At 52.6% G+C, this 10,363-nt stretch overlaps 1 protein-coding gene across 2 annotated transcripts in view; it reads left to right on the top strand.

The window, feature by feature from the left end:
• The first annotated feature begins 2,278 nt into the window (after positions 1 to 2,278).
• The window catches only part of GDF11 (growth differentiation factor 11), a 34,238-nt gene continuing 26,153 nt past the window's right edge, over positions 2,279 to 10,363 (top strand). For both annotated transcript variants that reach the window (XR_008598729.1, XM_055003546.1), the window contains exon 1: positions 2,279 to 2,712. Coding sequence is in view for 1 of the 2 variants with exons in the window: in XM_055003546.1 (XP_054859521.1) it covers positions 2,280 to 2,712 (433 nt within the window). In the remaining variant the exon portion in view is untranslated. The remainder of the gene's footprint in view (positions 2,713 to 10,363) is intronic.

Here is a 10,363-nt window from a genome sequence, read left to right as displayed (position 1 = left end):
GAGGAGTTAGCTGTGTTAGTCTGTAGTAGCAAAATAGTAGAGAGTCCAGTAGCTGCTCCTTTAAGACTAACCCACTTTATTGTAGCATAAGCTTTTGAGAGCCACGGCTCTCTTCGTCAGATGCAACCTGACAAAGAGAGCTGTATAGGATGTATGGCCACTCCTTTGCTTCTCTAGATTTCCGACCAGCTACAGAAGTGCGGCAGCGTTTTCCTCGCCTGATATCACCTAGGGATTGGCTGTACACTGTGAACAACTGGGGAAGGGTAGTGTAGTTGGGCATATAAATGGAATGGGGGGGGCAACAAACCTCTTCCGACTACTGAAGGAAAGGCTATTGAAGGACAGGTTAGGGGTTGTATAGCTAGTTTTGAATGTAATCATTTCTGGCTGGTCCCATGAGCCAGTCTCTTTTCTCCCCCAGGGAGAAACCAAAGGCTCCTCGAGAATCGACTCGTACATCAAAAGTCAAGGTGCTTTCAAAGAAAGGAAGAGGGTGTTTGTTGCAAAATCGAAAAAGAGTCCATTAGCACCTTAAGACTAACCAACTTTACTGCAGCATAAGCTTTCGAGAAGCACAGCTCTCTTCGTCAGCTGCATTTGTTGCGGGTGTGCAGGAGGCTGGGGCTCCCCCTGCCACTCCCCCTTTCTGCCGGGCTCCTTTGCTGCCCTTTCTTGCCGAAGAGGGAGGGAGGGAGGGAAGGGGCTCCCACCTCCCGAACAGGCGCCTCCCCGGCCACGCTCCCTTGCCTCGGGCGGTTTGGGCTGGGCGCGGCGGAGCGCAGCAGGGCCGGCGCGGGGAGAGCGGCTGGCGCTGGCCAGCGGCGCCGGGGCCAGGGCGGAGAGAGAAGCGCGGCCCCGGCCCTCTCTCCAGCTCGACCCTCCGGAGCTGGGCCTCTTCGGGAGGCGACGCCGCCCGGCCGCCCGGGGCCCATCGGCGGCGCTGCGATTCCCCCGGACTCGGGGAAGGGAGGGACGGCGCGGCGCTCGCGAAGGGCAGCCCGGGGCCCCGGACGCGGGCCAGAGCGGCAGCCAGGAAGGACAACAGGGACGAGCCCAGGAGCGCCTTTCCGACGAACCCACTTTATTGCAGCAGAAGCTCTCGAGGGCCACAGCTCTCTTCGTCAGGTGCATGTGACGAGGAGAGCTGTGGTTCTCGAAAGCTTCTGCTGCAATAAAGTGGGTTCGTCGGAAAGGTGCGACTGGAGTCTTTACAATGTTGCAACCACAGATTAACACGGCGAACTCCTTTGGAAGAAAGGACAAATCGCTCTCTTTGCAGCGGCGCCAGGAGGGGGGCAGGCGCGGAGGGGGGCACTTACGGACTGTCAAAGGGGGCTCCCTTCAGGCGGGCCGCCGCGGTGGCCTGGAGTAGAAGGGCAAGATTCTGTCCGGTAGCCCCTTAGAGACCCAAGGGACGGGCTTGCGGGAGTCCGCGCTGCCTGCCTTCGAGAGCCTCTGGCTCATCCCCGGACATCTGCCTGGTCCCTGCGGGCTTCTGGACCGAATCTTGCTCAAAGAGACGGCTCAACGGGGCGGCATTTCCACGGCCCGAGGCGCTCAGAAACCGTCCCGATGGCCCCGGACAAGTCTCTGCGGGTGGAAACGCGTCCCGAGCGCAAAGCGTAGGAAGCCGTCGGATGGATCAGAAGCCGGGGTGGGGGGCAGAGCGGCAGCAGCGCCCCTTCTCCCCGCCTTGCTCCGATGGCGACCCCGACCCCCCAAGGCGCACGACCCCCCCCCCCGCCCCTCCCTCCGGGAGATGCCTCGTTGAAGCAGCCGGCGAAGGCAGGCTGCGGGCAGGGGCTTGGGAAAGGGGAGCGTGTGTCTTTAAGGGGCTGTCAGCCGGATGCCTCCTCCTCCTCCCCGCGCCCCCCGCCCGCCCGCGTCCCGCCCCCTCCCTCCCCCGCGCCTCTCCGGGGGAGCCGCGGGCAGCGCTGAAAAGCTTCGCCCCGGAGGCGCGGCGGGCTGGGCTGCTGCGCGCTGACAGCGGGCGAGCGCCGGACGCCCCTCTCCCGCGCGCTCTGCTGACAGCCCGTTCGCCGGGCGCTCTTTTGTTGCCTGCGCAGCCAATCAAGGCTTTTGACGACACAGCGGAGTTGGGATATAAAAGGAGGGCGCCTCTGCCCCGGCCCCCCCGCCTCCGCGTCCCCCAAGCGGCCAGTCGCCCGCGCCTGCCCGCAACTTGCCGCCGGAGCCCCTTCCCGGGCCGCGCGCCAGAGAGCGGCTTGCTTGCGGCCAGGGCTGGGCGGGGGGCCGGCCGGCGGAGAGGGCCAGCCATGCCGGTGCGCAGGGCTCCTGCCGCCTTGTGGGGCTGCTGCTGCTGCTGCCTGCTGCTCCTGCTGCTGCTCCTGCCGCTGCCGCCGGGGCCGGAGTTGTGCGCGGCGGCGGCGGAGGCGGCGGCGGGGGCGCCCACGGAGGGCGTCCCGCTGGCGGCGGAGGCGGCGGGCTGCCCGGTGTGCCTGTGGCGCCAGCACAGCAAGGAGCTGCGGCTGGAGAGCATCAAGTCGCAGATCCTGAGCAAGCTGCGCCTCAAAGAGGCGCCCAACATCACGCGCGAGGTGGTCCAGCAGCTGCTGCCCAAGGCGCCGCCGCTGCAGCAGATCCTCGACCTGCACGACTTCCAGGGCGACTCCTTCCAGCACGACGACTACCTGGAGGAGGACGAGTACCACGCCACCACCGAGACCGTCATCTCCATGGCCCAGGAGAGTAAGTGCGCGCCGCGCCTTTGTTCAGCCGCCCCGCCGCCAGGCCAGGCCCGGCCCGGCCCGGCGGAACTTGGAGCGCGGCGCCGGCGCAACTTTCTCCGCCGCGCCGCGCCGCGCCGGAGGGGAGGCTCATTGTTTCGCGCGGCCGGGAGGGACTCGAGCGGAGCCCGCAGCTGGGCTGGGCTGGGCTGGGCTGGGCTGGTGCAGATGGCCGAGGGGCGCCGGCCTCAGGTGTGCGGTGGAGGCGTCGCGCCGCTGCCCCCGGCACGCCCGGGCAGGGCTGGCTCGAGCAGGCGCTCCGGTTTTCCCTACGGAGCGGCCCGCCAGCTGCGGCCGGCGGGCGCGGGACCTGCCCGGCGGGGGGTGCCGGTGCCCCGGAGAGGCCGGCCTCTTTCTCCCGGGGCGCCCCCTCGCCTTCCGACGGGGCGAGGGGTGGCCGGCCCGGCCCGGCCCGGGGGCTCCCCTTCCTCCCGGCCGCCGCCGCCGCAAGTTGCACAAAGTTCTTCGCCCGGGCAGGCGAGCCCGGCTTTGTGCGGAGAGCGGCTCCGCCGAGCCTTTCGCGTCGCAGGTCTTGCGCTGAGAGCTTTGCGGCCGCTGCGCTCCTTGCGGAGCCGCGCTCCGGAGCGGCCCTTTCCCAAGGAGGCGGAGGGCGTGCAGGCGGGCCTCGCAGGCAAGTCCGGTCGCTGCTGCTGCTGTTGCCGCTGCGAACCCCAGCAAGGCCAGGGAGAGGCTCGGCGCTGGGAGCCCGGCCGCCCAAGCGGTCGTGCTTTCGAAAGGGCTCCTTTGCGGCGGGGAAGGGGAAAAGGCATTTCTCCGCGCCGGAGGGTGGCTCCCCTCTCTCTCTCTCTCTCTCTCTCCCCTGCCAAGTGGAGGCGTAATCCCTTTTGTCCGCTTCCTTTTCGCCAGCTGCAAAGAGCCCGAGAAGTTTGCCCGGCCAGGGCCTTCGGAATGGCCAGCTGCCTCCCCCACCACGCGCGCACTCGCCCTTCCCTGTTCCCCTTCCAGGTCTGCCAGGATCCTGGGCCCTTTGTGCTTCTCCCATGTATTATAGCCTCACATGCGCGGCGTTTTTCCTTCTGTGCAAAAAACGGTTAAAAAGAAATGTTTCCCAGAGTTTTGAGAAAACAGTCACAAGGGGGTGGCGATACCGTGGTGTGCTGCGCACCGTGCAGTATTCCTGGCCAACTCCTATGGTTTGCAAGAGGGCTGGATGTGAAAACCCAGGAACAAGATTCACCCTTCAGGGACACATCTGAAGTTCAAAGCTGACTTGACTTGAGGTGTGTTTTAGGAGCGCCTGAAAGTAAATCTGGGATTGTCAAGGGGCTGATGTCCGTATTAGCAGGCTGCCTCTTTTTTGCAAGCTCTGGCCTTTATTATTCCAGATGAAGCTCCATTAGAACAGGGTGGGTGACACAGCGGAAAGGCCTGGGGAGCCAGAGCGGAGACGTTAAGCTTTTTCGCCCACTTCTCAGAGTGGCAAGCAGGGCACCTTCCTTAGGTATAAGCAGGACAGAGAGTCACAAAATGGGCTTCAAAGGTAATGTGATATATTTACAGATAACTGTCCTTTGAAATACTCAAGTGGTAGATGAAAACTGGCATTGCAAGGAAGCTCAGAGGGCAGCCGGTCAGGCCACAGTGGCATCTCTGCAATTTCTCATTAATGCTAACAGGGTAAAATACACTCAGCCACTGAATGCAGACGGCAGGGAGTAGAGAATCAAAGTCATGTGACTCTGGACAGCTACTGCTAACCGGATCACAGGAGGCATTATGTACCACTGTAGAGCAGTCTGCAGCAGGGACATTATAGCTGAACAATGAAATGGCAGACAATTTTGTTAGCAGAATCCTTGAAAGTATACATCCACCTTAGATCCACTTTTAACCAAGATTTATTTCAGGTGTATAATCTCCCAGAAAGTAGGATGATAATAATAACAACATTCGATTTATATACCACCCTTCAGCGGTTTACAAAGTATGTCATTATTATCCCCACAACAAAACACCCTGTGAGGTGGGTGGGGCTGAGAGAGCTCTGAGAGAGCTGTGACTAGCCCAAGGCCACCCAGCTGGCTTCAAGCGGAGGAGTGGGGAATCAAACCCAGCTCTCCAGATTAGAGTCCTGCCACTCTTAACCACCACACCGAACTGGCTCCCAATGCGCATTCTGTGGTACTAGGGTGCAAAGAAAAGTGCAAGGGAGCCTGCCCTGACTGTAGAAATGGCTGTGTCCTTGTTCCAGCCTCGGGGAAACTGCTCTTTTTTCAAAATAGTCCATATACGTGCTTAAAAACTTGATTAATAGACTTCCTTCGGGGCTGGTTCTCACGGACCAACACTCAAGACCTGCTGTGTGAGCTGGCTGTCGTGAATATAACACCATAATGTAAATAATGTAAAGAAATAAATAGGTAGATCTCCGCACACCGGAAGCATCCAATGTGATGCTTTTCAACTGAGTCAGTTTGCTCACAGAGCCAGAATTATTGGCCCCAGTCCAATGAAATCTAGTTTCGACTAAGCATCATTGAAATGCAGGGAACAAGTTTGTTGGAACTTACAGAAAGAAGCTCTGTTGCTTTCAGTGAGGCACATAGCCCAATTCTAGGGCCAGGCACCAAAGTGCTTTTCCGGGTGCTCTTTCTTTCCCAAGGAGCTGATAAGATTATCATATAGAACAAAAGTCCAGTAGTACTCGTTCTATGTACATAACCTTATCAGTTCCTTGGATACACAGAATAAGCTTTAAGATTCTTATTGCTTTTTTCCTTCATAATTCTTCTTTTAGTCTTTTAATACATAAGGTGATCTGTAGTCTTTATCTAAGTGAATTCCCGTGAGTCATGGGGACTCACCTTGAAGAGGGAAGGCATCTGATAATAGAACTGCTTGCTGTGTATAAACCCATTGCCTGCATGTCACCGTTCCATAAACGTTCATGGCTGGATCATCAACTCAAACCTTTCAATCCCGAAGCTTGGTGAGCCAGCCAAGAGTAACAGCAACACCAAACCAGAGGCTGGAGTGATTAGATAGGAGGCAGACTGGAAGAGGCGTGGCTCAGAGGTCTTCTGTTATACCTTTGTCCTCTGGCTGACTTAAAGAGAACATATCTTGCAAATGCCAGCAGATATATCACAGCCAAAACTGAACAATTTGTCGTTAAGGTTTTTTTTTTCTAATCACGTAGCCGTCTGAAGTGATTATTAAGTTCTATTATGTTGCAGATGCAGATTCAGTGATTATCAATCGGGTATTAAGGCCAAGAAATCATGAACGGACCATTCGCTCCAGAAAATATTCAGATCCTTTGGGTAGTCCAAAATGGAAGTGACCAGGAATTGACAGAGAATGGGTGTTGCAAAATGTGATGGCGTACTGCCAGATATTTCATCTACATTCGTCACTAAGCTTTCAGTACCATTGAACAGGTCCAGTAGCACCTTAAAGGACAACTAGATTTCCAGGGTATGAGCTTTGAAGAGTCAAGGTAAACGTGTAAGGAGAAAACAAACCTGAGAGATTCCCTTTCTTTTTCTTGTATGTTTCAGAGAAGTTTGGAGTTAGGGACTGCCATGTTAGCCTGCAGTTTCACAGAGTTAATCTAAGTTACAATGTACTCTCTCTCCTTCAGACACCAGTGATTGAATGATATTAAATAGCATTTAGTTTCGGGGGGGGGGGAGGTTGGCAGACCCCTCTCAGGTTTGGAATGAGCAGGAAGACCCAAGCCTATGAGTAAATAAGAACGGAAGGCAAGAAGGACTGTACTAAACGGAAGCTATATTGAGCAGTTAGTTCTTCACGGCAATGCAGTCTGCCGTTAGCCCCAACTTGAAACTCCCTCTGGCTTCCAGCCTTGAGTTCTTCCAGCGTGCCCACATATTTATGAACGTTGAAAAAAAGATCTGAGAAAAGACGTGGTAGTTCTGAGAAAGTGGCTCGTTTGATCTGTCTTGCTTTTGTAGATATACATTTTTTTCCCGGGAAGACTTGACAGGATGAATGCATGCCCAAGAATGTAATTCTTTCTCCCATAAAGTGCAGGAAATGACTGGCTCTATATGCCTCCTCATAGAAGGATGTCGGAATAACAGTTTCCTCTGCTTTTTTGATATTCTAGAATCAATCATGGGCCCACAGGATGCCATCATATTGAGGCGATGCAATGGATATGGCCCTTCTTTTTCCTGTGGGTGGAATAAACTGTTGAAAATCAAACTACAAGGGGTGTCTCCACTTACGAATGCTCCCAATTCTGGATAAATAATCTGCTTATAATATTTGGGGGCCGTGTTGCCTCAGTCTTAACAACCTTAGACTTAATAACTTAGATAACTTATAGTTAAGAATAACTTTGATCATGGCATGCTTCCCCCCGAATTCTTTATTCTTCGTAAGGATCTCCCTATCCTGGTGTGGACCGTTAGCCCCTCCCCACCGTGACCCGCTGATCTTCTTTATTTATTTTTCTACTAAAATTCAGTGTTTTTAAGGGTGGTGGTGGTTCTTTGCCTGTACTTCATTGGCTGTTCAGTAGGTGGCATCTTACCCTTTGGGGTGTTACGTTGCAGCTGTGCAGCTCTATAGGAAATGTGAGCTTTTCATAAAAAGCATTTTTCAGTTGACTTTTTGCGGTTATGAATGTCTTCTGGTTCTTGGACCATCTCAGTTTAAGAAAAGCTGTTTGACTCCCTTCACCGCCAGATTGCAGATCCTTCAGAGGTACATAGCTCCTGGCTGTTACCTTCCGGTTTTAACTTTTGTGTGTACGTGTTTGGGTACGTGCAAATGCCACGGCACTATGCAGAACCCGATACATAAGGCAGAATATTCTTTGATACGCGAATACAAGGAATACATGGAAGTTCAGTCACCCCCTTTCTATTACAGGGAGGAGTGGTCCTTCTTAGAGTTACATATCACCGGGTTGATCTGAATTTCATTCATAAAATGTTTTCTTTGCAAACTTACAAATCATTTGACTGGGACAAAAGAGGCGGCACCTAGAAATAGATCCCCCCTTCTAGTTTTTGGATATAAGAGAACAGTCCCAACCAGTATCGCTTTAGGAGGCGGAGGAGAAGGCAATAAAAAGATCTTCTACCACATTGGTTTGTAGTGACTGAGGAGCTCAAGGCTGTAGAGGGAGAGCATTCAGGGGTTGGAGAACCAGGGATTGCTTTCCTGTTCTATCAAAATGAAACTTCAGCCACTTGTCTCTGAAAGGCTATAATCCTGCTTCATTCCAACTTCTCTGTGGAGTGAAAATTGTGAAGAATGTATGTACAAAATCAGAATGGCCTCTCAATATTATGGGAAGGACTTGAGCAGTGGCCTATTCAAAAAGAGAAAGCATACATTAGCCGTTTTACTTCATTGTCTCTTGTGCGTTTAAATGGTTATGGTAGAAATCATATCTAGTGAGAATTGCTCTGACTGGCATGGGATAGATGGCAATATAGTTGTAAGCAGATATATCAGCTGGAAAAAAAAATCAGTTTTTTTCCTGGATTTAGGAAGACGGCTATTTGTTGATCCTGAGCATAGTTTGGTGACTTATTTGTGCAAATACCCCGTGCTGAGAGAGCCGGGGAAAGGCCAATTCAAATTGGCCGCAAATGATGGGTCAGGGTTCCACACTGCACTTGGCTGCTATGTCAAGCCTCCTCTAGAACACTGCCGAGTAGGTGAAGGAAATCAAAGAACTGAAAGCCATTAAGTCCTCAGTAGGCAATTCACACTGAACAGCTGGACTTGAAACCAACGTTTTGCATAGCTGGAAGAGAATCTGCTCTCTGAATTTGAAGACACCTTGGGCACCACAGAAAAGCACATCCAGAAGCTCACAAACACGTATAGTGGTTCAGAAGTAAGGCAATTGATGCAGAGGGCTGGTCTCTATGCAATCATAACGAGAACAGTTGGGAATTCATACCACAGTATGTTTAGAATATTAGGTTGTCTATAGAGCAAGATTTGGGTCCTTAGAGACTAACTAGATTTCCGGGGTATGTCTGTGTTTATATTAAATATTGAGAAATAAGCAGGATTTAAAGTATCCAGGAACCTAAGTTGGAGGCAGAGGTAAGCAAAAATCAACTTACTGCTCCCATATCACTATTACTTATCTCTGCATTGCAAATATAGAATGAGAACAGTAGTAATTAATGCTATGTTCTCTAATAATATAATTTGGAGACCATCACTGCATTTAATCCAAATTTTCTGTCTCCATATCCACAGACTTTCCCTACCCCAAAGACCATACAATTACAGTGTGTGTGTGTGTGTGTGTGTGTGAGGGCAGAGGGTGGGTGGGGCAGGAAGAATATACAATGGGATGTACCATAATATAAATCTTCACACATTTCAGAACCATAAACTTGGCGTCCCCATGTATACTTCCCAGGGCTTGGTTTCGTGGGAACACTGGATTAAAAGGATGTTTCAACGCCAGGAAAAATCTGTGACTCCAGATGCTCACTGGAACTGGTGCCGGCTGGGAAGGGCTGGGAGGGGAAGCAGCGTATGGTCCGGAGCGTGTGAAGGCCGAGCGGAAGGAAGGGGTATTGGGTGGGAGGGTGTGGGGGGCACAAGTGTGAGGAATCGCAGTGGGTAGAAGGACTTCCCTCCTGGCCAATCTACAGCTCATTGAGAAATTTCCTTCTCTAGCATTAATAGACTTGGATGGCTTTGAAATTTTACTGCCCATAAAATCGGCGACACGCTGGGGCTTTTTTTCTGTGTTAAACGTTTGCTGCTCCTCCCCACCACCATCCTTCTCCCCTTAACAGCTTGCCCCCCCTCCCCAAAATAAAGCCAGCATGCACACACCACCCAGATTGAAATTGACAAGGGTAGTCCAATCTGATTTTAATTGGCCATCTGGAATAATTCTCTTTGCCCTAGGCTCACCGGATTGGCTGGTGCTGATCTGTTGGACCCCAGATCCCACCTCTTGGACTCTTTATCGCTCTTCCTCATTCCCCTCTCCATTGATGACAATTATGATTTTTGCCCCTGACACTCTTTCATGGAGCAATTGTGTGTGCGAGTATTTTTATGGTTCCTGAACAGAAGGAAGGGAAGGTTTTATAGGCAGTAGGGCCATAAACCTTGCTGGTTCCCCTCTCCTCACTCCTTCTGTCCTATCCTCCCCCCTTTTAATCTAAAGCGTACGTTTCCCCCATCCATAGACAAGAAACTAGGGAAGGATAATTGGGTTCTAAACCATTTATTGGCTATCCGTGACCCCTGCTGACCTTTCGTTTGGGCATTGGAGGTGGAGAGAGAAGTTAATGAAGTAGCTTGAAGGAAGATTGGGGGGGGGGGCTGACAGTGTGAAACCTACCAAACGTTACCTCCCCCCCCCCCACCCCACATCGGCACTGCATTCTGATGGCTTGGTGAGTTTAAACCAACAATGAATTCAAAACTATGAGCAGAAGTCACTCCTTTCTGGGTATAAGGATAAAGTCAAAATCTGCTTTGCTGGAAAGTACAAAGGCAGAGTTCTGAGATGGAGGAGTATCAGAAAGGCCGATGGTAGTTGGAATAGTTAGGGCTGCAATACCAGAAGGTAGCAGCTAAAACTGACGCTGCAGTTAATTTACATGCATTTTTAACGAGTTGTGGAACTC

This window comes from Eublepharis macularius, chromosome 19 (genome assembly GCF_028583425.1).
Source record: "Eublepharis macularius isolate TG4126 chromosome 19, MPM_Emac_v1.0, whole genome shotgun sequence".
Lineage (NCBI taxonomy): Eukaryota > Metazoa > Chordata > Lepidosauria > Squamata > Eublepharidae > Eublepharis > Eublepharis macularius.
This window is presented reverse-complemented; position numbering and strand designations above follow the sequence as displayed.